Genomic DNA, 27,172 nt, shown 5'->3' with positions numbered 1-27,172 from the left:
GGCTTTATTAATGAGCATTATAAATATGAGTATTACAAATGGCCGTCAGAATATTACCATCAGAGACGGAGCCAAAAGAGCTATCCAGAAAAAATCCAAAAAACCAAAATCTAGAACATATGAGGCCGTTGGATTGCAAGAATACCACGGAGTAGTTACTTGCTGAAGGATATATAAATCGGATATGGATATGGATAATTTGATTACGCAGAAGTCAACAGCCCAAAACTCCACATAGGGTTTTAATGCAAAAAACACAGTAATTAAACCTCCAAGATATGTAAATTACTAGCTTGTCGGATAGGGAGTACACAGATAATCTAAGGAGATTATCTTACAATTGTACGGCAATTTTGTTTAATCAGCTAAAGAGGCAATAATTCAAAATCAGAGAAGTCCATAACAATACTCATTAAAAAGAACAAAACGGTAAGTGAACAAAAAGATCACAATTTCATCTGGAGCCAAAATGGAGGTTGGTAAGTCGCATTGTATGAAATTTCGATTCGATTTCCCAGCCGCTTAAAATAACCTCATGCTGAATCTAAATGGCAAACTGAACACAAGTTGAAAGACGCAAATGTTTTGGGAAAACGCCACTTTTTATATGATTTGTTTACAGTTAGATTAACATTCAGCTTTGTGTAGAATGAAATCAAGTTTATTTACCAGTAGTAGTTCAGTAACTTGTCGTGTGAACACAGATTAACAGTATTTTACATTAGAGCACCTATAATCCTTTCCAAGGCGTGGGTATGTGATGCTTAATAATATGTCAAGCTCATACGGGTTATTTTGCTGTGGTATTGATTTGTAACTACACGAGCATATAATCAATGAAAAGATCTACATTCGACAAGTAACAATTAGATAAAGTCAAAAATGGTGAACACTGGAGAAATTGATCAGTATGGGATGACCCAGCCTTGCAAGCGTGGTCATTTTGTGTAATTCATACCTTTCCACATTAGATATATTACTATCTTCTCAGTTCACATGTGTTTATCAGAAGTACTGGACATCATATTGCTGATGTCAGAATAGGATGAGTTAGTACAGACGATTATGTGACTTCCATGTAAGATTTTGTAGACTAGGTAGTCATATAATGACAAACCTACAATTGTTGGCGCCCAAATATTGTGAAACTATTCGTTCAAATATATAGACGAAAGTTCTTATTTAATTTTTGGATTAGTTCTATTATAATGGTAACAAACATAAGTACCAATCCCGAACTGAACCATCATTCTGCAATTCTAGCTTCCGGACCGACCAAATAATTTATTCTCCTTGTGCCACATTCGACCTTGCTAAGTGTTTGCTTATAAACCTTGACTGTTTTTATTTGAGCGTGTGTGTATGGCTTACTATATGGCATGTCTTTAGCTTATTTTGTTTGGCTGCAAATATTGAGTAGCGCTTTATCACAGAGACTTGACACAGTTTATTTGCTTGACTCATTGGAAATTACTAGGTCAAACCTTGGTAATGACAACTAAATTCATCCAAATAAGTTCATATTTGGTATCTTATTGCCATCGTCACAAAAGGGGTCAACCTAGGTGTAGAATACGAAGTTATATGGGAGATTCATATCCGTCGTATATTCATTCGCTTTTTAGGATCGCAGTCAGATCAATAGGCCACTAAAAACACATGTTGTACACTATTGAAAAAGCTCAGTTGCACATAGTATTCTTATTCTAATTATTTAGGTTGCCATTCACAGTACCGAAGATGATATTTGCAATAAAGCGTTTCAAAAATAGCAACTAGAGTTTTAAGGGTGAGACAAGGCGTCACTTTTCGACGTAAAAATTAACAAAAATACTGCCTTAACAATATATGCACCAACGATTTAGTACGCGTACGAGCATACATACGCACCAACAGGTTCTCTCAAGAACCTCATGTAAAAATTATCCTTCAAACATTTAAAATTATTATCAGCTCTTGCTCAAGATATTTTCTTAATCATGTTCGCCTATGTGATAAAGGAATTTTGTCCTCATAACGCCAGTTAGGTGGAGAAAATCCATAAGAGCTCTCGTGTTGGAGTACATCCTCTTCTTCTAAACTACGGAGGTAAAAGGGATGTGTTTATTATACATAATGCCAGAAGTATTCCTCTTTCTCTAAACAGATCATGAATGCGTGTTGTTTCAAATGTGGATTGAATATTCTAGGGGAAGCATAGAGGTCAGAAAACTATGAGATTCCTGAAATCTTAGCTGACAGTACACAGTGTGTTTTCAGTAATACCACACATCTGCACTGTGGTGGTGGCAATTAAGCGGCGACCTGACTTTGATGTATAGAATACTAAGAAATAAGAGTACACAACGAACGAGTTCGGAGGTTAAAAACGGACAAAATAATATCGATGTACAAGTTTTTTCAACGAGTAATAAACCTACCACCAGGAAAGTCGTATTCACGTTTTTGATTGGCTTATTCGAGAGGTTTAAATCCCTTGGAAACTTGCTAGAAAAAACTGACGCAGGCCCTTGGGCCTTTGTTCTTCTGATTTGAGTTCGCTATGTAGAACAAGTGTACTATTTGTCTCTCAGAATGTGTCTGAATAGTAAGGGAGCTATATTGGCTACAGAGAAGTATGTTCTTTCGAAATGGAAAGGTAGAGTGACTTGACAACGACATCGTAGTAGCATTGGGCCCTAATTACACAATCCTCAAAGCCGAACACGAGACAACTGGGAAAATAAATATTCAACATTTAACGCGGAAAGAAACCTAACGATAGAGAAGGCGGAAGGAAGGAATCCAATAAATTGATTAATCGGGTGGCATGGCTTGGCCTTGTAGGTGTGGTCACTCTTGAGTATTGTCTTATTCCTTTTATTCATATTGAATATATTGTTCTATATCTAGCCCAAGTTTTTTTCTCTATCATATCGTGATGGTTACGATGCGATGAGTTGGTGTAGACAATGATGTTTCTTGCACGTATGATCTTATAGATTAGGCATTTACATCATAACAAATCTGCAATTTTAGGGTTGCCTACTACTACAGTATTACTAATATCGAAGTGGACCATAAATGTACAACAGTACATTATCGCCTTTAGTACCTACAGAGCCAAAGTAATCACCGAGCCATCTTTTAAAAGATTCAGTTGAAGATGGCACTACTGTGGCTTTCGGTCAAATATACTAAAACTTTTTGATTCGAACTGCGAGAGAGTTTCCACTGACTTTCTTACTTGCTTTCTAGTGCTCTAACTTGAGTGAGCGTCCTTCCAAGTTTGATTTATTATTGAGACGTGTCAAGCGTAGAGAACTATGGGAGATATGATACATCATGACCGTATCCCCCTTACCTTTCTAAACTACACAGTTTGTAGGCTAAGAGCTCCAATTCAGAGACCGTGTAGCTTACTCCATTGTTTAAATGTCTTTACGGTGGCTCTTTTAAAAACAAATCCTAAGAGAGCATCATCCTCTCTAAATTACGAGGACATAACGCAAGAATATTTTTTCAAACGAGGTCCTAGGTTGTGGTGATAGTTAAACAAGACCTTGTAACAGCTTAGCTTGTTTGGTTAAGAGTTGACCCCAAACAACCAAGCATATGCCAAAACAGTATTGTTCAGGTATTCATTCACTTCCTTATTTTGTATAGGCGTTATATTCCCTATTATCTTATATTGAATGTTGAGAGCCCTTGTTTGTCTGAACAGATAATCCCACGCTCCACTGTGACTGCGCGAAGATAGAAATAAAGACCTATTCACTACTTGTCTGGTTTCTTCTATCAATAGCACGAGGGTTACCTATAGACACGAAATTGGTGAGCCCTTTTGAACACAAATTTAACCTCATTTTTGTTATCAATATTATATTTTTTGTACTCAATCGTAAAAGTAGACCTGATTATCCGTAAACTAAGTTGGATATATAAATAGTTTTTTTCTTTTTTTTAATTACCTTAAGTTATTCGTGTTACAGAAACCATTTTTTCGTGCTAACTTTATTGCTATATTTGTCACATACCTCATGTCAGACTCAATAGAAACCCATAATCTGGATGATTTGTCACCAGTGGAGATAGACACTGTTATGACTACGAAATCCCGACTTCCAGAATTTGATCGTAGTGATCCTGAGTTGTGGTTTGCTCAACTAGAGCATTATTTCACGAGACACAATATCAAATCTGAAGGGATTCGCTATAGAGATTTGTGTTCTATCCTTCCTCCTTCAGTCGCCAAAGAAGTCCGTGACTTGATTTTAAGTCCACCATCACCACAACCATACACCATCTTAAGACGAGAGATAATGAACCGTTTATCATTATCAGATAGTCAAAGAATTCAAAGACTTTTTCAAGGTGAAACACTAGGTGATCGGTCGCCGTCACAGTTTTTACGTCACCTCCAAGTCTTAGTGGGTGATAACATAGTGGGTGAAGCAGTCCTAAAACAAGGATGGATACAAGCTCTCCCATGCTACGTCCAACACTGTTTGGATGCACAAGATCCTGAAACCTCATTATCTCATTTAGCGCGTATAGCCGACAGAATAATGGAAAGAGGTCCTCCAACTGCATCAGGCACAATAAATCACACGCAAAAAGTAGAATCAGCAAAAGACCCCGTAATAGAAGGACTCATTGCGAGTGTTAAGAGTCTCACTGAGGCTGTCACCAGAGTGCAAATGGGTCATAGAAACAGGAGCAGGTCACCACAACGACCACGAGCCAGGTCACAAAACAGGTCACAAATGTCCAGACAATCTGGGCAGTTTTGTTGGTACCACTGGAAGTTTGGTGTCAACTCAACCAAGTGCATGCAACCATGCGCCTGGCCTAAGCATAATCCTAAGGCAGCGGGAAACGAGTAACCCCTCCCCAGGTCGCGACGACTGAGGAGGGGCGCCTAAACAGTCGCTTGTTTTATGTTAGAGACAGAAATTCTGGCTTGAATTTCTTGGTGGATACTGGCGCTGCTCTTAGCATCATCCCTCAAAATAAAACTGAGATTAGTCGAGAAACATCATCAATTACACTTCAAGCTGCAAATAAAACTAAAATCGCGACATTTGGGCAGAAAACTTTAACCCTAGATTTGGGGTTCAGGAGGCAATTCCCTTGGGTTTTCACGGTAGCCGACTTAGATCTGGCAATACTGGGGATGGACTTTCTAGAGAGGTACGAATTTCTAGTTGACACCAAGAAACGGCGATTAACACTAAAAGAAACTTCGTATTACACAAAAGGCAAAGAAAGTCACATCAGCTCTCTTAACTTGATTCAAACTCCCCCAGTAACAACAGCGAAATTCCAAGATATACTCGCGGAATTTCCAAACTTAACTAAACCAAACCCACAGCCTTCTAAAGACAAACTAAAAGTAAGTCACACTATCAAAACCGAAGGTGCACCAGTTTTTGCAAAACTCAGGAGACTAGCACCAGATAAGCTCAAAATCGCTAGGGCCGAGTTTGATTATATGCTACAATTGGGTATTATCCGTCCCTCTGATAGTCAATGGGCATCCCCTTTGCATATGGTCCCAAAGAAGAATGAAGGTGACTGGCGACCGTGCGGGGATTACAGAGCCCTAAACCGTCAAACCGTACCAGATAGGTACCCAATACCTCATATCCAAGATTTCACCAACGGTTTACAGGGTATGAACATATTCACTAAAATTGATTTAGTCAGGGCATATCACAATATCCCGGTGGCTGATGAAGATATTCCCAAGACAGCTATTACTACACCCTTTGGCTTATTCGAGTTTGTACGCATGCCATTCGGCCTGAGAAATGCGGCACAGACATTTCAAAGATTCATAGATAACCTACTTCGAGATATGCCATTTGCGCAGGGGTATATAGACGGCTTGTTAATTGCCAGCCCCGATTTGCAATCACACGAACAGCATGTACAAGCAGTGTTGAAAAGACTGGATGAACATGGAATAAACATACATCAAAGTAAGTGTGTTTTCGGTGTTCAAACTTTAGAATTTCTCGGTCACACAATAAGCCCAGAAGGGATTAAACCTATCAAAAAAGAAGTGGATACCATCAAACAATACCCCGTACCTAGTTCTCTAACACAACTGAGAAGTTTTCTAGGCCTAATTAACTTTTATCGCAGATTCATACCAGGTTGTGCACAATTAATGCAACCTTTGACAGATTCACTTAAAGGGAAACCAAAAGAATTCAAACTGTCTTCTGACGCCATCGAAGCTATTAAACAGCTTAAAGATAAACTGGCTCAAGCAACTACGTTGATATATCCGAATTCTCTTTCCCCACTTGCTTTGATGGTGGATGCTTCAGATAAAGCAGTAGGCGGTACCCTTAACCAACTGGTTAGAAACGCCTGGAAACCAATTGCTTTCTTCTCGAAAAGACTCGCTCCAGCCGAAACAAGGTATTCTATATTCGGGCGAGAACTTCTTGCAATCTACCTGACCATTAAACACTTCCGACACATGTTAGAAGGTAGGGAATTTATAGTCTTTACGGATCACAAACCACTGACGAATGCATTAAAAGCGAGAGCCGATAAATACTCACCTCGAGAAGTCCGACACCTTGACTATATATCACAGTTCACAAGCGATATCCGACATGTCAAAGGTCAGGACAATCAGGCGGCAGATGCTTTATCCAGGCTAGAAATGAACGTGCTACAACAGTCCACAGTAAACTTCGAGACGTTGAAACACGAACAAGAGCAGGACCTAGAATTACAAAACCTACTTAAAACAAACAATTCAAGTCTTAATTTAAAACAATTCCCATCACCTATCGATGGTATTCTAATTTATTGTGACACGACCAAGGCAATGCCGCGACCTTTCGTTCCCAAAAATATGCGAAAGTTGATATATAATAACTTTCATTCTTTGTCTCATCCTGGCGCAAAAGCTTCGACTAAACTAATCAATGCCAGATATATATGGCCGAATTTACAGAAGGATGTACACAAATGGGTTAGAGAGTGTTCAGCATGTCAACAATCAAAGATTAATCGTCACACAAATCCACCCATAGGTGTTTTCTCGCAACCAGATGCACGTTTTGCCCATGTGCATATCGACTTGGTAGGTCCTTTACCACGTTCAAACGGTTTCAATTATCTTTTTACACGCATAGATCGATTTACCAGATTCCCTATAGCCATCCCGATAGCGGACATCACAGCGGAAACAGTAGCCAAAGTTTTCATGCAGAACTGGGTAACCATTTTTGGTACACCCATAACAATAACGACGGATAGAGGAGCGCAATTCGAATCCGAACTATTTAATAACTTGGCTAAACTTCTAGGCTCCAATAGGATACGCTGCACTGCATATCATCCTCAGGCTAATGGGATGGTAGAACGTTTTCACCGTCAGCTAAAAACCGCCCTTATATCTCACTCAAACCCCAATCAGTGGACAGAATTCCTACCGTTAGTTATGTTGGGAATACGAACATCTGTCAAAACTGACGCACAGTGTTCAGCTGCGGAACTGGTTTTCGGAACAACTCTGAGACTACCAGGTGAATTTATTAACCCTAATACTAACAGTCAAAAACTTAATTTAGAAAATTATGTAGATCAACTACGGAACCACATGTCTAAAATTAAGCCGATTAATACTCGTGAACAATCACGCGCTGTATATATACCTAAAGACCTAAGCAATTGCACGCACGTCTGGATAAGATGTGACAAAATAAAAGCACCACTCAGTCCTCCATTTGAAGGTCCTTTCAAAGTCGTCTCAAGAAAATCTAAATATTTCGTGTTAGAAAAACATGGAAACATCAACACAGTAAGTATTGATAGGCTAAAGCCGGCTTATCTAGATCATGAACCACCATATGTGTTGTTAGATCGTTTAACTGACAAATCCATTACGGAATCGAAATGTAAAGATAATAAATCTTTACAAATGACTAAAACGGTTCGCTAGGCACATCCAATTAGTCAGTCAGGGATGTTGACAGTTTCGGCTGCAGGATAAAATCTAACCACGCAGCTAATCACACCCTGCATCTACTTAAAAATATTTTTTTTTCCTCATTCCGCCTCACCGACAACTCCCCAGACCTTTTACCTTTGATATATACGTGTTATGTTAAATATTTTTTTAAAATACTGGACACATAAGCTAGGTATTCCGAAACGATGGCTGAGGATTTTAATCAAACTCATACAACTAACACTGGCAAATACAACGAATTCAAAAAGCAACCCAGAATATCAATCCGTTCTGGAGACCAAGCACTTACATGGAACCGAACAATTATCAATTACATTTATGTATTTCCATTTTGTATCTTATTATTTTATGCAGGCAGTGGAGCAGTTCTTCAGGTTTGCTTGATTTTCACCATTACCTTTGAAGTAGATTCTTCTTTACTTTTTACTTGAGGGCGACTCAAGAGGCAGGTGAGTAAATACCTGATAGCCGGTCTGAGCATGGAAAAATCGTACCTCACCAACATGGTGTTGGGTAGCCCGCTCGCGGCACTTCCTCAGATATTCTTATTCCACATTCTCACACTTTCTCTTGAAAGCACGCAGCAAACCGTCGGCGATAGTTGTAGAAGAAATCACATGCTACGATAACAAGCTAGTAAAGAAGAGACATCCACGGACTATCGTTGACAGCGTCAGTCGTCACTGATTGTAAGTCAAACAGTGAGCGAGTTGATAATTTTCCCTTGGGATGAGAAATAGAACTAAAGTGTTTTCGATAGTTAGGTTAATCGAACCAACGTTCCTACGGACGTCGATTCTAGGGGAAGCTAATGTAACAGCTTAGCTTGTTTGGTTAAGAGTTGACCCCAAACAACCAAGCATATGCCAAAACAGTATTGTTCAAGTATTCATTCACTTCCTTATTTTGTATAGGCGTTATATTCCCTATTATCTTATATTGAATGTTGAGAGCCCTTGTTTGTCTGAACAGATAATCCCACGCTCCACTGTGACTGCGCGAAGATAGAAATAAAGACCTATTCACTACTTGTCTGGTTTCTTCTATCAATAGCACGAGGGTTACCTATAGACACGAAAGCCTGTCTTGTGATTAGATTTGTCACAATTTCGATTCTCCACAAACTCTTACAGTTTGCGCCATCACCGTTATTATCTGAAAAATCGTCGTTTGAAGAGCATGATCTCTGATCGTTTGTTCCAGTTTGTGAACGCACATTACATAACCTATTGATTACCTCTCATAAATACACTGCTGCATACATAAGCTGCTCAACTTTATGGATTGAGTAGTTTATTCACTCCCTTTAAGCCTTATTTTGACCCTGTCACTTATTGGCTTACTATCGTCGACTATTTCCATATGATCGTGTGTGTGTTGAGTGCCCTTCCTATTCAATACCTGTCTGTAATTTTTTTGGTCTGACTAAAAATATTGAGTAACGCTTGATTAAGTTGAGTTGGCTAATTTGCTGTATCTGACCCGTTTCTCCTAACATAATGTATTTCTGCAAGGGCAGGTACACGACATGTTCACGGGCAAGATCTATAAATTACAACATTCATTGTTTCACCGTATGGATGTTAAATAAATATAGTCTATAAAAATAAATATCAGTTCATTCCCTCAGATATGCTGAGTAGTCTTCGAAATATCCTCCAAAGTGGCATCTCGTCCACGTTACACACCAGATTCAATCTCAGCATAATTTTGCTAGGATTTTGGTCGTGCGAAGTATTAATGTAATGCAACTTTAAGTTTATAGTTGTTATAAAGTAGACTTGTAGAGAGCTTGGTGTGAACTCTGACCTTGAGAGGACACGTACGTCCAGTTTGTTCCAGATGTCAGAAATTCCATAGCTGCCCACTCAGAGCAAGATTTTGGAGAAAGGAGAAACCGGGGAGCAGCAAAGCACTTCTCCATCCTTTTCGCTTCCTTAGCCGCATTTTCCCGATTCTCTGTTCCGATAAACAATTGTATGAAATATACATATTCAGATCTATCATCGTGGATGACTCATTTAATTCCGTTATTCACTAACGCTATTCAAGTCGACAAAATATATATGTGTTTCAATATTAATCAAAATACGGTTCAAATTGAGCCAGACATCGGGCCAACAAAACTTACAAATGGTTGTGAACCAAAAGGAAGAAGCTTTCGCTGAACGGACCACCGTTTCAAGTAGAGGTTGATCACCGATACCTCTAGACAAGAACCTAGATACATTAAGGAAAACAGAGGAAAAATAAAAAGTTAACATATCGTGCTAAGATAAAAACCACATTTCCTAAGAATATGTCGAGTTTCTTTTAAACGAATCCGAAAACATCTACTGTAATAGAACGAGCGAAGCGTAGTTCAATCATTTAATAACGCTGAAGTATTAGAAGTCTAGTCTACAATATGTTCCGCTGTACTGTGTCCCTAGATTTCGGGTGTTAAATTCGCCGTTACGTTGCAGCAAAACTCAAGTAGCTGTTCAATGGAATTAATCGAAACTTCACTAATCGGTAATAATTCACTATCTTTATTCAAAAATCATGCTCACCATATAAGTAGAACACAAGACTCAAATGTGCGTCTACATAGATTGATTTTTATCACATAAGTATTTACGATATGGTTTTACTTTGAGATACAAGGCAATTCAGTTATCATGTATGGTGAGTAGATTTCGTTACGACCAATGCATGTTGTGATACTTTAGTTGAGTCTTGTGAACGTACTTATCAGGATGATCTGGTTTTTTGTTAACAATTAAGTGAGCTTATGGTGTGTCTGACTGGTTAGTAAATAACCACTTAACTAATCATCAAGTGCAAACAGAAGCTTTTAGGCATGCTTTCTAAAAGTTAAGGATTGAGAAAAGTCTTACCTTTAGTATTCCTTTAGGATGCAGATTTGGTGCGATAAAGCAAACGAGTATTAAGAGATAAACCAGACACAAATCACTAATATGTAGTCCAACAAATCCAACTATGCACAAAAGAGATGAACTAGTTAGGAAATGTAGAGTCGCGTTTCTATATCGAACTTTATGCACAAAAACAAAGAAGTTGATCAGTACATGACGCATGTGGACAAGACGTCTACAAAAATTCCAATAACACCAGTGATCCTCGTAACTTGGAGGTTTATTGAACACTCTGCGGTTTAGTTAATTATTTGATAAGTGGATCTTACCTAGACAAAACTAAGGGTCCGAAGTAGTCTATTAAGCTTAAAAGCAATCCTGAACAACCAATAACCAACAGGACCGGTGGTTCGTATACGTGAACCAACAGAAACAAAATAGTGATTGCAAATATCACAAGCAATGTTGATCGAGGGTTTTTCCAACTCAGTATATTCTCAGATTTTACTATTAGACTGAACCAGTCTTCAAGATCCAACATTAAATTTTTGACTTTTGGTTCTACAACTATGTTTCTCTCGATTTCGAAGACGTCCTGTATTCTTCTAAGAGTCTTCATTGCAGTAGAGTAGATCGGAAGATTATTATGAAGCTTGTATTATTTACAACATTTTACCTAGGAAGATATTCCAAGCACTAAAATTAGTAAATGAGACAATTACATTTTCATTTATTAGTTGAACATGAAAACGCTGCTAGTTTGACGATTTTTGGTTCCTTCTAGATATAAAGTCCCTCAATAGTCGCGGTAAATTGCTAACTGGCTTTTCCAGTCTATCCATAGTCTCCGTACAGAACTGGGAGTGTACAAAGTGCGGTGGCACCCTAGTGCTATAATCACTGTAAAGTGTGAGGAATGAGTAACGGCCTATTAACGTATACCGTCGCATATCAGGGACTCTATATGCTTGAGGGCACTAAGAGATGAGCTACCGGTTGGTAGCTTAAAGGTTTTCTTCGTTAATCCCATTTAAAATTGGTATAACGTGAACCAGCTTCCAATTTACTGACACTATGCTCCAGCCAAGCGAATGTGAGAACATCACGATAAGCAGTGTTGCCAAGATTGAAGTCGCTCCCCTAAGTATAGCAGAATGAACTATATTCAGGCCAGGAAAAGTGTCCTTGTTTAGATGGTACAGTTTATGATGCACCAAGTTAGCGCTCAGGTTCACTTTCGAGAGTCTTGTCAAGTTATAGGTGAAGCTATCATCGATGTTGTTAGTATGTGACGGTTGAAACGTTTGACGATACTGTTCTGTCAGAAGGTCGGCAGTGTCGCCGTCGTTGTTTGTTGGGACATTAAGACCTAACAATAAAAAAACATCGGTCTTGGCTTGTTGAAGGGAGGCCGCAAGACGGAAGGAGTTTTTCAGATTGCAGATAAATTTACCTAGTAGCTTTATCTGATACTGAAGCTTGTCTTCTCTTATCACAATTGTGCATTGCTTCCTTGCTTGTTTGAACTGCCTATATGTACAGTTGTCACTAGTTCGGCTATATTCCACCCAGCATTGTCTTTCGCATCTTAGCAATCGCAAAGTGCGATTCTTGATGAATGTAGATTGCTCGTAGCTTTTGGGGACAGTTGGCGGAACAGACTGCTTTGTATCACATAAGATCAGGTACATTAAGAAAGCCCAATGAGTGTTTACACCAAGTTGAGAGAGGGCTTCCCAGTCTACTTGCTGTAGATTGACCTGTTAAGTCGACACATTCAACGGTTTGTAGCACTAGTGCCTGTTGTTAGCTCAAATTCGCTGATAAAGTTGAAGGCTACGACGGCGTGATCGCTTCTCCCCAGGGGAGCCAGGATTGAGATGTTGCTCATTAGTAATTCTTTGTTTGTGTATATACAGTCTAAGCCCGACTTCGCCCAATATTTTCTCGAACGTGTTGACAACTTGAAATTTTAGAATAACCCCAAATCTTCATCGAGGTTGAAAAACTGTGCTTCAGTCGGTTTTTCAACACCACTGTACGTATGTTCCGCGAAGTTCACTTTATGAAGATTGAGGTTTCGTAGAATTATGATCTGAGTGAATCCACGAAGATAATAATTCTAGCATACGATTGTTGTACTCGATATCAGCAAAGCGCTTGGTTGTGCAGTTAATGTACTTCCAAGTGAGATCGAATGTATAAGGCTACTCCTCCCCCCATTTCTTGACGTGAAAAACTAAAAAACCAAATAGTGAGCTGAGGCAAAACCACAGTCATATACAAACGTGAATAAAACTCAAAAATAAAAGTAATCTACTGAATTTTAAGCTCATGATAGATTCTTTGAGTAAAATATGGCATTTTCGTTGCGTGAGGACACAGCAAAAGTTTGAGGAATGCAAATTACGTCAGAAATGAACTTCCCATCCGTAAAGAGCGCGCGTGTACTTTTCTAACAAGCTTTAAATAATTTGAGTCTTCAGTCTTCAGTAATAAGGATAGTAGGTTGATGAACCTGTGTTAATCCTGACACACTACTTTCCAGTGAAGGTCGAGCTTCTCCTTGAAAGTATTCACTGATGGGGCTGATACCACTTATTCGGGTAAGGCGTTCCAATGATTGACTACTCGATGAGAAAAACGGGACCCCACTCTAAGTTTATTAGATCGTGGTTTATGAACATTCTTGCTATGACCTCGGAGATTATTAGTGCTGGAGGGAGCAAAAAGATAAGACATATTAACACCCAAATCATAATTAAAGATACGAAATGTCAGTACGAGGTCACCTCGTGTCATACGATACGACAAGGAGAAAAGATTTAAGCGTTTTAAACGCTCATCGTAAGGGAGTCTAGAAAGACCCTTCACCAATTTCGTTCCCACACGCTGGACACGCTCAAGGGAGTTAGCATCCTCTACCAGACACGGGCTGGCTGCTTGGATACAGTACTCTAAATGTGGTCTAACATATATGGGATATAAAATTCGAAACGTTTCCTCGTCAAAAGATTTGAACGCTCGGCGAAGTGACCATAACGCTCGAAAACATTTGACAGCTGCTGCTTTGCAATGCGTAGTTGTTTTTAAATCATAACTTATTACTACTCCTAAGTCTTTATGCTCTTGAACGCATGGAAGAAGTTTACCCTCAATAGTGTAACGGTAACTATTACCGTGACCGATGTGCATTAGTATACTCTTCCTAGCATTGATTTCTAAGCCTCACTCTCGAGCCCATCCAACTAAATCGTCTAAGTCAGCTTGAAGATCCAGATGATCAGTCGCACATTTTATTGTTCTCCAGATTTTTACATCATCCGCAAACAATAATGTCGACGATCTTAGTAACAGCGGCAACTCATTAACGTAGAGAAGGAAGAGCAGAGGGTCTAAAATGGCGCCTTTGGGTACACCACTTTCGACCGGCTTCTAGTCGGATAGCGTTCCGTTGACCCTCACTCTCTGTACAGTACCTATTATTCCGAAGCTCGTGAGCTTCTGCACAAGACCTACGTGTGAAACCTTGTTAAATGCTTTGCTAAAATCTGTGAATATCACATCGACAGACAGACCGTTATCTAGGGCTGCTGTCCAATCCTCCCTCGCAATAAGCAAGTTAGTCAAGCATGAACGTTTGTTACAAAATCCGTGTTGCTCAGGAGCTAACAGATTGCGTAAATCTATGTGGCTTAGCAACCTAACCCGAATTAACTTTTTAAGTAACTTAACGACTATGCTAGTTAGACTAACAGGCCGATAGTTAGATACGATACCATGTGTCCTGAACTTAAAGTGAATTACAACGTGATCACTGTTCACTAATGGGGAAGGTGCTGAATATCAAGGACATCCTCACAGTGGTGGGTGAGGGCGAGGTCCAGAAGTGACGGATCATGATTGAAATCAATATGTGTCGGTTTTGTGATACATTGTACAAGTGCACACTGAATAACGGTAGATTAAAGGTCGCTATCGAAACCACTACCTGGAGCTGTAAGCTCTATCCAGTTGATATGCGGTGCGTTGAAATCCCCAATGATGAGACAACATTCTGCCATACCCCAAGAACAGATGTGTCTCAGGATAAAGTCGTCAGCAAGACAAAACGGACTACGGTAAATTCCCCCTATAGTCACTAACCCACTTCTAGACTTGATCTTACAACACGCAACCTCACATGTGCCACTGATGTGAGCCTCCGATATGATTGATTGTATACGAAAGTGATCCCTAACATATAATATTATACCTCCCCCTTTGCGAATTGAAACTCTATCACTTCTAATACAGATATAGCCTGCAATGAACGGAGAACAGTCCACATCTACTGTGAACCAAGTTTCTGTAACAACGATTATATCGGGACATAATTCTTCCACCATCAGACTTAGCTCGGACGTTTTATTTCTAAGACTACGAGCGTTCGTGTAGCACACACTTAAGATGTTTTGGTAATCAAATGTTCTACCCGTACAGGCCTCGGAAGCGTTGGCTTCCAAGACCTGACTACCCAAAAACCCTTAATGGTAAGGTTATTTTCGCCATTTAATTTGCTAGTCTCCAACTCCGTAAGAGCACTCTTCCACTTGATTCGATCCTCAAGCGGCCAATCTGGTCGTATACGGATATTTGAGTCACGAGTTTTTAGTGCGTTTTTCAATAATATGTCTCTTTCTTCGAAACTCCCGGGAACCAGCTTCAGAATTCTTCTTGGTTGGGTCTCGCCTCCAACCCATTTGCCAAGTCGTATTACTTTTGTAACATGTACCCCTGAAACCTCTTCAGGTAGCACATTTCTTACCACAGACTCCACTAACTGCAGTTCATGTGCATGTCTTCTAGCAGGGTCGTTATCTTTCGACTCCTCTAGATTCCAAATAATTAAACTAGGAAGGGGTTTAGCTTCCTTTGAAATTGTGTTAACAGCTTTCGACCGTGACGAAAGATCCTGTATATTAACTACTGGTATCTTACGATTAGCTTTTATTGTAACAGAGCCCTGTGAGTGACTCACAACAGTGTTAGACGAAGCTTTGCTTTGGAGCTTTGGCGGATTGGTCTGAGAGTTCACCAAGGACTTATCAAGTAAACAGTCGTTAGTTTTAGCTGTTTTTTGATTTTTCTTCTAAGTCACGCCAGGAAGGGTTTCACTCTTACCATCAGATTTTGGTAGTGCAGTATGTAACTCAGAATGAGTGTCCATCAGTGAGTTACTAACTACCTGTGTACTGCCTACAGCTTTTTTCTTTTCGTCTCGTTTCCTACGTACCGTAGTCCATTTTTCATTGCTCAGGGCATTGGGACTATTTGGAACGGTGATGTTTTTGTCCAGTTCGTCGGTTCCCACTAAAGGTGCATTGTTATCACTGTTAGTACCAGGTGGTATTACTCCCCTTGTTAATGTTAACGGCGATCTCACTTTTGCGTCGGTCAGATCGGTTGTTTGAGGCGTCGCGTAACAGCAGGTACTACACTGACACAATCGTCACTGTCAGTGCCCATGTTGTCAGCGCATATGTCATCGTTTTTCTTGCAGGCCAAAGCCAATAGGCCCATAGCCTCCTGAATTAGTACCTTTTTATCCTTACAGCAGATCATACAAAGCCAATGAGAGTTAGGCTTCGAGCATCTTTTGTACGCCATCGGACTTAGGCGTGTACACATTTTGTGGTACCACTTTTTACAGTCATCACACTGCATTCCCTACTCAACGGGGAACAAACAGTTTGGTTGCCCACATTTGTGAGTCTTACCAGACATTGTAATTAGATTGAAAAGGTTTAAAAACACAAAATGATCACAATGTGAACACAAGTGTTAGTCTAGGAGTAAAAAAAGGTACCTAAGACAAAATTTAGCAAAAAATCTCAAACTTTAGCCAAAGTACTTTTAGTTAAAGTAGACCAAGAATGCTGTTTGGTGCAATAAGTACCAAAAGCAAGTATAATCACAACAAGTACAAAAATCACTGTACTTTTTGAAACGAGCGCGTTACAGAGCCAGGCAGCCAGTTGCTCTGAAAAAACCTCAATAATAACAATCACTTAATATCCGTGAAATCTTATATACAAGAAATATCAAGAGTACCACAAATAGTGATACCCACATCCTTTTCAATAATTAAAAATGCATTACTGCAGTATTCCATTACACCTCCAAGGATGTACGTGGTGGTAGAATATGGTTGCTGTTTGCAATACGAAATTCTCCGCTACTAACAAACTTCACTTGTAATCCGTACCTAGGTCAAAAAAATGACTAGTCAATTATTTTCGGCAAACTTTGAAGGTTGTATAAAGCAGTACAACATTTTAAAAGTCTCATTACCTCAAGGTCTTTAATAAAACTGCAACAGTCGTAAGTGATAGTAATTCCGTTCGTAGATGTGTTTCTCAGCCTGTGAGTTGTTTTTGAATATTTACAATTTAGTTCTTCTAAATACATTTCATATAATGCAGTTGGGTGGGTGTATCTACTCTCTCTGTATATTCTGTAGTATTTTAGATATTAAAAAAATCAAAGCAAATAAAATAACATGACCTTATTCACTTGCGAAATCATATTTGGGGTTACTGCTTTTAGCATCTGAAGTATTCTGCTTCATTCTATGGGTTCAAATGGTTGCAACCATTCCGTACACATGTGTACGGGAAAGAAGAAGCTTAAGCGAAATTTCGCTTAACTGACTTCTGTGTTTATTAACAGTGGATCACGAATACCTCTAAGCAGGAACCTAAGTATATTAACGGTAAAAGGAAAAAGAAATTGGTTAGTCCTGGTAAGGTACTATCCTCAGTCCTTAAGAATATGTCAAGTTTTCTCTTAAAGGACTCCTGAGAAGTCGCTTGGACTAGCTCAGCCGGCAGCAGCTAATCGTCCACACTCAAAAATTTGCTTCCCATACTGGGTCGTGAACTTCCAGAAGCACACATCAATACTTTAAAGTCTAAAATCGTTAAGTCGACTTAACGATCGCCTTGTAGTGTCGGTCACTATGTTAAGCTCACATAACTTATTCTAGCTTCTGGACAGGCCAATTTGTCCATTCTACTTTAGTTACGTCTTGACTTTGTCATTTATTTACCTATCAACCTTGATTGCTTTTATTTGAGCGTGTGCGCACTTGTCTGTGAATTATTCTTGTTGGACTACAAATGTCGATTCATGCTCGGTTAAATTAAATTGACTCACGCTCCTTTCATGTGTGTCATTTTGATCCGCTCTCTTCTTTTCATCCATATGACTGTTCAAATCAATGAGCGTACAGAATAGGCGTATCCAAAAATCAGTTCTCATTTGTCCGCAGTCGTTCACAAACCGAGAACAAATTACTTGTCAGCTGGCTATCGACTTTCCCATCGAATCATCAACGAGTGGAATTCACTACCTCAGCACGTGGTTGAGGCTCTATCCGTCGACTCTTTCAAAAGAAAGTTGGATCAACTGAGAGGCCACCATTGCCTCCTGTCCTTCCCAAACTGAAACTGACATATGACTTACTTAATTCCGTCATTCACTAACGCGATTTAAGTCGATAATTATATTCGAGAATAGTCAGGATGTCTAATTCGGTAACAATTATCCATTACAATCCAAATGGAGTCATTGGGCCACAAAAACCTATAAAAACCCATAAGGTAAGACCTAATATAAATAATCCCCAATTGACAACCTCTCAATCCTGGCTCCCCTGGGGAGAAGCGATCACGCCGTCGTAGCCTTCAACTTTATCAGCGAATTTGAGCTAACAACAGGCACTGGTGCTACAAACCGTTGAATGTGTCGACTTAACAGGTCAATCTACAGCAAGTAGACTGGGAAGCCCTCTCTCAACTTGGTGTAAACACTCATTGGGCTTTCTTAATGTACCTGATCTTATGTGATACAAAGCAGTCTGTTCCGCCAACTGTCTCCAAAAGCTACGAGCAATCTACATTCATCAAGAATCGCACTTTGCGATTGCTAAGATGCGAAAGACAATGCTGGGTGGAATATAGCCGAACTAGTGACAACTGTACATATAGGCAGTTCAAACAAGCAAGGAAGCAATGCACAATTGTGATAAGAGAAGACAAGCTTCAGTATCAGATAAAGCTACTAGGTAAATTTATCTGCAATCTGAAAAACTCCTTCCGTCTTGCGGCCTCCCTTCAACAAGCCAAGACCGATGTTTTTTATTGTTAGGTCTTAATGTCCCAACAAACAACGACGGCGACACTGCCGACCTTCTGACAGAACAGTATCGTCAAACGTTTCAACCGTCACATACTAACAACATCGATGATAGCTTCACCTATAACTTGACAAGACTCTCGAAAGTGAACCTGAGCGCTAACTTGGTGCATCATAAACTGTACCATCTAAACAAGGACACTTTTCCTGGCCTGAATATAGTTCATTCTGCTATACTTAGGGGAGCGACTTCAATCTTGGCAACACTGCTTATCGTGATGTTCTCACATTCGCTTGGCTGGAGCATAGTGTCAGTAAATTGGAAGCTGGTTCACGTTATACCAATTTTAAATGGGATTAACGAAGAAAACCTTTAAGCTACCAACCGGTAGCTCATCTCTTAGTGCCCTCAAGCATATAGAGTCCCTGATATGCGACGGTATACGTTAATAGGCCGTTACTCATTCCTCACACTTTACAGTGATTATAGCACTAGGGTGCCACCGCACTTTGTACACTCCCAGTTCTGTACGGAGACTATGGATAGACTGGAAAAGCCAGTTAGCAATTTACCGCGACTATTGAGGGACTTTATATCTAGAAGGAACCAAAAATCGTCAAACTAGCAGCGTTTTCATGTTTAACTAATAAATGAAAATGTAATTGTCTCATTTACTAATTTTAGTGCTTGGAATATCTTCCTAGGTAAAATGTTGTAAATAATACAAGCTTCATAATAATCTTCCGATCTACTCTACTGCAATGAAGACTCTTAGAAGAATACAGGACGTCTTCGAAATCGAGAGAAACATAGTTGTAGAACCAAAAGTCAAAAATTTAATGTTGGATCTTGAAGACTGGTTCAGTCTAATAGTAAAATCTGAGAATATACTGAGTTGGAAAAACCCTCGATCAACATTGCTTGTGATATTTGCAATCACTATTTTGTTTCTGTTGGTTCACGTATACGAACCACCGGTCCTGTTGGTTATTGGTTGTTCAGGATTGCTTTTAAGCTTAATAGACTACTTCGGACCCTTAGTTTTGTCTAGGTAAGATCCACTTATCAAATAATTAACTAAACCGCAGAGTGTTCAATAAACCTCCAAGTTACGAGGATCACTGGTGTTATTGGAATTTTTGTAGACGTCTTGTCCACATGCGTCATGTACTGATCAACTTCTTTGTTTTTGTGCATAAAGTTCGATATAGAAACGCGACTCTACATTTCCTAACTAGTTCATCTCTTTTGTGCATAGTTGGATTTGTTGGACTACATATTAGTGATTTGTGTCTGGTTTATCTCTTAATACTCGTTTGCTTTATCGCACCAAATCTGCATCCTAAAGGAATACTAAAGGTAAGACTTTTCTCAATCCTTAACTTTTAGAAAGCATGCCTAAAAGCTTCTGTTTGCACTTGATGATTAGTTAAGTGGTTATTTACTAACCAGTCAGACACACCATAAGCTCACTTAATTGTTAACAAAAACCAGATCATCCTGATAAGTACGTTCACAAGACTCAACTAAAGTATCACAACATGCATTGGTCGTAACGAAATCTACTCACCATACATGATAACTGAATTGCCTTGTATCTCAAAGTAAAACCATATCGTAAATACTTATGTGATAAAAATCAATCTATGTAGACGCACATTTGAGTCTTGTGTTCTACTTATATGGTGAGCATGATTTTTGAATAAAGATAGTGAATTATTACCGATTAGTGAATATGCGATTAATACATACACGGCGTGAGTACACAACCATTATGAGCAGTGAGCGTTTTTTCCGCCAATAAAGAAATTATACAGTACCTGGTGTCAGTATTGCTGAATTAGCCCGCAAATGCCCTGTTACGGCTGAGGGTTGGGATAGTCTGCTATCCCTGTCTAAATGATCACATATGGTCAAGCGTATACAGCCACTACCAGTAAAGTCGTACTCACTACATTCTCGCGGCACCGAAAAGCGAATGGCCAGTGCTTAACCTGGGTTGGTGGACACGGAAAGTTCACCTAGCGAAGTTGGAAAACCTTGATCGCGAACCGGTGGTGTACACGGGCTCCAGTATCCTTAGGGGACAAATGCTGTATGAACCAATTGTTGACCACCGGCTAGGACTCCATCTATTGGCGTTGCTCCATTGCCTTGTGGATCAGATTTCTAGAACGAGGTCTCCGGGTGTGGTCTCGTAAGAAAACCACCTGCTTCGGTCTGGGCACCCGTGCAGTATCGTGGTACACACACAAATCAAGTGACTTGTGTAGTACATATGTATTCGGTGCGCCTTTGTACCAATATTTGTGTTGAAAAAATAAATAATGTCACAATTGCAGCTTTAAGTATGTGACTTTGAAAGGCGCTTGTATGAGGTCTAGCAATACTACCCAACCAACGAAACATGCAAAATCTGTTAGTTAAAGGTGCTTTCAATACTAAACCATTGCATTTATATAACACCTATGCTAATTAATAATACACGCCCACTGATGACTTGTTGAACAGTAATGTTTAGTTGTGCACACTTGTTCACCGCACATAATTATGATCTTCATCGAGTCGCAACTTTAAAAGTGACAAATCCTTTGTAAGATCCAATAATGATCTCTGGGTATTAGTTTGGACATTCCTATTCATGGCACATTCTCAGTGGTCGGTTGTGAAGAGATTCCAGCAGCACACTTTTCTTAAAGTACTTCTTAACGATGCTGTCTTAAAATACACTAGAAACTCCGACGAAATTACCCAGCTTGAAACACAACTGCAAAGTCCTCCTGAGCTACATATATTCACCATCACAAAGTTCCCCTAACCCTTTTAAAATAAGCTTATGATTTGTGGGAGTTCAAAATGGAGGCTTATCATAGTTTGTTGTTGAGAGAATATAAGCAACTAAGTAGTATGTAGTACACTCTTTTGAGGCCATATTGATTCTGATTAAAACTACAGTAACTAATCGACGTTTTCGGAGACTGACATCATTGTTCTTTTACTGTTCAAGGATGCCACTGAGACTAAAATCTTAAGATGCAACAGTCGCAAGCGACGTAACTTGCCTTACCATTTCTATATTAAGAAGATTCAGCTAAATTTATCTTATAAATGCTTTTTGCCGAGTTTAAAAACCTTCGGATAATTGTGAAAGGTGGAACAACTTTTCTTTTTACAGGTCATTGTTTGGATCCTCTGGTATCCTTTAACTATTCTTCGATCTTTCGCATCAAAATTTCGGCCAGGAATACCGAAGTTTTTTACTCGGACCCTGCGTGTATCAAACAAAAACACTGAGAAAGACCAGTAACACTATTTTCTTATTTAGTATTGAACACATAATGCTGCTTTTTCTTTAACTATTGTCCAACATATCAGTAAATCATTCAATCCAAGTTACTGGTTACATAAACTAATTTGTGCATTGTCTTAAAGTGCTTAATATGTATGTAGAGGATGTCGCGGATCGAAACCGATTACTTTGCAAGACATCCAGGACCTGAAGTGTCACTAGGTCGAGAAACATTCGTATAAGTAACTGAAAAATATGTGACGTTAACATTGGGTTGAACTTACACAGACTAACCAAAAATATGTAACTACCACTAAATCATACCACTTGAGTGCAATTGGTTAATATGAGTTTATTACTCGAAAAACATAACAAGTTGAACTTATTCCCAAGATCGCTTACGAATTGCTAGAACAGTACATGCTTGACCAGATAGGGTTTTATTAGCAGGAACAACTTAAGACTGATCAAACAGTACAGAAAGATAAAAAGTGGTTATTTTAAACGCAGTTTAAAAATACTGTATGCAGATTTTTACAGATGACATGTGTACACGAGTGAGAAAGTCGAAAGTAGTTGAGCTGAAGTGTGTACTATCTTCGGTTACTTAGCGTCTACCCTGGTGCCGACGAATTATTTGGTCAGAGCGATCTATATAAAAAAGTAATAGTAGAATAACATAAGAAGCTTGTGGAGATTGTCGAATCTTCGCAGATTACGTCACGCATTGATCTTAGACAAGCATGGGGTTTCTGAATGCGATAATATTTAAGGCAACCAACTCTAAATTAATGCAACATGCTCTTGTTTGAATTAGTTGTAGCATAAAAGATGATTCAACTTTTCCAAACAATAAACTACCTTTTTTAATTTGAGGCTTGTTTTTTATCAGTGCCAGGTATTCGTTCTCGACTGCATTTTCACCATCATTTTCGACCACTTTTGAAGACTTTTTGGCTGGCTGTCGTTTTTGAGCGATTGAGGTGAACCAGTGCCAGATACCAATTAGAATTGCTATACTCAAGGCAATTACTAAGATAACCAAGAAAATCAATTCAGTGTCTACACCTTCTTCGATTTCAAACAACTGTAGGGAACGATTACAAAGTATAAATAACTTACGTTAACAGTTTGATTAAATAACTTATGAGCATAATAAATGTCATTATTGTCATGATAGTAGACAACAATAGACAGGTCAAAAGATCGACCAGCTAATTCAGGAGCGGGTTTGAATCTGTAATAAAGGGAAGTCTAAAAATTATTTGGTAAACGGAGTCAAACAAACCTCTTGACCGGGCTCTAATGTCTCATGGAGGCGTTGCTTGGTAAAGTTCTGAATGTGATAGTCATAGTACATAGGATAGTGAAGTGCTCCTTCTATAAAATCTAGTTTAAATTGTTCACCGTTTGTCGGGTTGGTATTAGCCAAGGAAGCCACAAGGGATGAGATTTTTCCGACGGGCAAGTTTATTTCACGACGTCCAGAGTAAAGACCATATGGAGGTTTACTGAGGGCTACCAAGACACCAACAGCTGGGGATCCCTTGAATCTATCATCTTCATTTGTTACAGAAGGTAAGAGCGTGGAGTCTTCTTCAGACAAAATCGTTGCGTCCTCGGCAAAAGAATTAAGTACTTGAAAGTAGAAAGTTAATAAATTAAGTCAGAGATCCAAACAACACGTATAAATTATAAATATTGATTTGATTATGACCGGATAGATATATCATGTGGTAAGTATTCTGCACTAGTCTCGAAAGTAATAACTTTTTAAATGTTCCAAGGATGTTCATACCACAGGTTAACTGAATATAGTCGATGTACAGACTAGTTGCAAAATATTACGTTAAAGTGGCTGAAGATGACTTGAATTAGCAACCAACCTTTAAAGATGAGGTGGATCAGTTATCACTTGTTTTTGTTATTTGGAAGTGTACACGAATTCGCTGTCTGAACTCCATTCTGGAAATTAGGTTTGAAATATGATGGTAGAGCTATAATACTTAGCAATCGCTTCTGATAGAAATGTCCACTAAGAAAGCTGTTTACCCTAATATTGCTTTCATCAGCTTGATCTTTCTTTGAATACATTAATATGGCATACGATAGTAACACAAACAATCTTCCCTAGTAATTAAACATTTATACTGATGAGGTCAATTTGACGTTCTTCAGGTTGGTTCGATGTTGCGATACATTCAATCTATCTGGAGACGCATCGAGCATGGTAACACTTGATAACGCCAGCGAACAAACTAGGTTTTCTGTCAGTACTAAGAAGTTCCTAAAAGCCAGGCTAGGGATATTTTTGAATTGCTGCTTTTTTCTAGAAGCTAATTGGCAAGAACGATAACGAACATCTGTGTCACATTCGGGTCGGACAATTCTATAGTTTCCCAAGTATTACACAATTTTGCGTAGACATGTATATTCGACTTTTTTTGCGTTGTAGAAGGTGGACTATTTAAAAAGGATAGTGGTATTTTAATCAATGAATAAACTTGTTGGTCTTCAACGAATTCTGAACAAACACCATAACATATCAAAGATAAGGTCTCTGTAATCAGTTCTGAAAAGTTGACAAGTTTTTTACTCACATTTGACTAATCTCACTGCAAAAGACTAGACTGCATTGAAAAAAATCATAGTGAGGGTAGTCTTTATAAATCTTAGTAAAGCCTCGGACAAGTTCTGTTTTACGAGTATTAGAGTGAAGCTGGAAAGCCCCAGTATCGGTTGTACAGTTAGATATGAGATTAGTTACTGTCTCAAAGATAAGTAAATTGCGAGTGAAAGGTGATATCAGTCAGTAACAATGTAGAACTTCGTACGTACGTACATCAGTTCGAGTTGCCACACCACATTATCACAAAGATGCAGTTGTCGATTCAAATCCCATAGTGGTAGAGGTGGTAAGAGTATAAGCAGTAATCGGAAAGACCAGGGTTTGAAGATGTTATTCAAGGAGTATAGTCCAGTAAAACAAATTTGGAAAGAGGGAAAAAAGGGACACGAAGAATTCAGAAGATAAGAATTCGGGAGAACACAGAGTGGATGCACCTGCGCCATTGCAAACAATATAAAGCCATGTCATTCAGGGTCTCTAACCATCGCTTGCTGTTATCTCGCGGTTCCCAACCAGGTAGTCTACACCTACCAATATGGTTCAGTTCAATTGTCAGTCATTTCATGGACTTGTGCCATGTTTTAGTTTGGCCGCCCCTAGCTTTCTTCCAACCTACTCCTACCCCACAGAACATCGCCCGTCGAGGCAGTCGGTGGTTGGGCATACGTAACGCGTGTCCCAGCCATCTCAACTGATGAATTTTCACTGCTTCATCAATTGATTTGCCATCCTTACCTAGTACCCGTTTCCTAACAACTGAGTTACTTACTCGATGGTCCCAGGATGTACGAGCAGTTTTAAAGACATCTATGATCAAATAATTGTAACCTACGAATATCCTCTACTCTTACCGGCCATGTTTCACTGCCATAAAGTAGTAATAGTGGTAGTAGTAAGAATGGTAATATGCCGTCATGGAAGTTTGTGAAGCACTGCAAAAGACAATTCTAGAAACCTTTTCTTCTTTACTATACGTAAATGACCTAGCCAAAATAGGGGAGCCATCGGTTTTATTTCTTACACACAGCATAAACATTTCAAAACGCATAAAAATTGAGGATAAGTTGGGATCAAGGGGAGGTCAGAATGAACCAGTTAGGTCAGTGGAAGCGGACTTGGACGGAAGTGTAGCAACGAATGTCGACCAACGCGACGTTTCATGTCACTACCTAATAGATGGAATACCTTTAAATAAGGCTGCGAATTATAGTAACTAAATTACCGTAGGCAATGACACCATAACTATGAGTAATTGTAAAGCGGCTGCAGATAAAAGGTCCCGAATTTTGTGAGCTATACATGAAGCGTTTTGAAATTACGAAGGAATGTTTGGAACATTAATTCGGACACAATAGAGGTTGCAATATAGAAAATAGGACTTAAGGGATAAGCACCTTTCGAATAAAAAGCCAACATGTTAGAACGGGTTTAATGGGGAGAGACCACGATAGTTCCCGAGCTCCCAATTTTGGGGAAATGGCACAAAGACCACAAAATTTACCCTTAACCTTGGTCAAGGTCATTTGACTTCGGGAGCTTCCCCAAAATTGGAAGCTCGGGTTGTCTTTTAGACCTACCGTATGAGCACAGACTGAGACGTTTCAACCCACATTGATATCTTATCGTGTTAAGAAGTAGCTTATCGTTTAAGTAAGCAAATAGTTTTCTGGTTGACGACCTATGCACTTATATCGAACCTCTAACTGTTATTATGTTATGACTTATCATTTAGGAAGACAATTTCGGAAATTCTAAAAACTAAGGTCAGATGATTAACATCTGGAGTTTTTTTCCTCAGACTGAACCGTAAATTACTGGGGTCCTATGAGTATGCAATATCAGAGACATTTTTGATGCGTTCATAACGAGAATTAACATCGATTACTTGGCCACCTATCCTTATCCTAGAAAAGTGGGACGTCAAGTTCTAAAAACAGTTAAAGTGGTTATCAAGAGCAATAACTGAGCCTGGTTTTAACAGCAAATGTGGAAGTTAGTAAATAGATTAAAAACGTCTTAGTAGTGATATACAGATAACTTACTATAATTGCTACATAGAAGTAAGATCCATGAATAATATGCAAAGTTACAAGACAACATGATTAAACTAATGCATCGAAGGACGTCATCAATACGTGTCGCAAATTTAATAATTGGTCGATTAAAACAAAATAACATTTTCTTGTAAACGCGTTTTTATTTATTCAAATTCATAATAAAATGCTTTTACTCAAGGGTT

General features: G+C 39.0%; 2 protein-coding genes across 3 annotated transcripts; one reads left to right on the top strand and one right to left on the bottom strand.

Moving 5' to 3' along the window:
* Positions 1–10,490: 10,490 nt before the first annotated feature.
* SSR1 (SWI/SNF and RSC complex subunit Ssr1) lies at positions 10,491–27,111 on the bottom strand (the record flags this gene model as incomplete). Of its 2 annotated transcripts, XM_051212254.1 has the most annotated exons (6): positions 10,491–10,823; positions 20,382–22,955; positions 23,166–23,391; positions 23,427–23,558; positions 23,593–23,942; positions 26,976–27,111. In XM_051212254.1, 5 exons carry the CDS (start codon positions 27,109–27,111, stop codon positions 22,912–22,914), a joined length of 888 nt encoding a protein of 295 aa, XP_051072414.1. In that variant the 3' UTR covers positions 10,491–10,823; positions 20,382–22,911. The 2 variants fall into 2 exon arrangements, with proteins under 2 accessions (XP_051072414.1, XP_051072415.1); XM_051212255.1 differs by lacking the exons at positions 20,382–22,955; positions 23,166–23,391; positions 23,427–23,558; positions 23,593–23,942; positions 26,976–27,111 and adding an exon at positions 11,166–12,658 and having other exon boundaries at positions 10,491–11,128.
* MS3_00004348 (uncharacterized protein) lies at positions 16,826–22,439 on the top strand. The gene is made up of 4 exons (XM_051212256.1): positions 16,826–17,241; positions 19,720–20,066; positions 20,104–20,374; positions 22,191–22,439. The coding sequence occupies exons 2-4, from the start codon at positions 19,777–19,779 to the stop codon at positions 22,320–22,322; spliced, it is 693 nt and encodes a 230-aa protein (XP_051072416.1). The 5' UTR covers positions 16,826–17,241; positions 19,720–19,776; the 3' UTR covers positions 22,323–22,439.
* Positions 27,112–27,172: the final 61 nt, after the last annotated feature.

Source organism: Schistosoma haematobium, chromosome ZW (genome assembly GCF_000699445.3).
Source record: "Schistosoma haematobium chromosome ZW, whole genome shotgun sequence".
NCBI lineage: Eukaryota > Metazoa > Platyhelminthes > Trematoda > Strigeidida > Schistosomatidae > Schistosoma > Schistosoma haematobium.
Note: the sequence above shows the minus strand (reverse complement) of the source record. Positions and strands in the feature narration are given on the sequence as shown.

Excerpts from the sequence above, each read along its gene's own strand:
- MS3_00004348 (XM_051212256.1), top strand. The coding sequence starts at position 19,777 with ATGAAGACTCTTAGAAGAATACAGGACGTCTTCGAAATCGAGAGAAAC. Across the intron at positions 20,067-20,103 it reads GGACCCTTAGTTTTGTCTAG|AGTGTTCAATAAACCTCCAA; the intron begins GTAAGATCCACT and ends ACTAAACCGCAG. Across the intron at positions 20,375-22,190 it reads ATCCTAAAGGAATACTAAAG|GTCATTGTTTGGATCCTCTG; the intron begins GTAAGACTTTTC and ends TTCTTTTTACAG.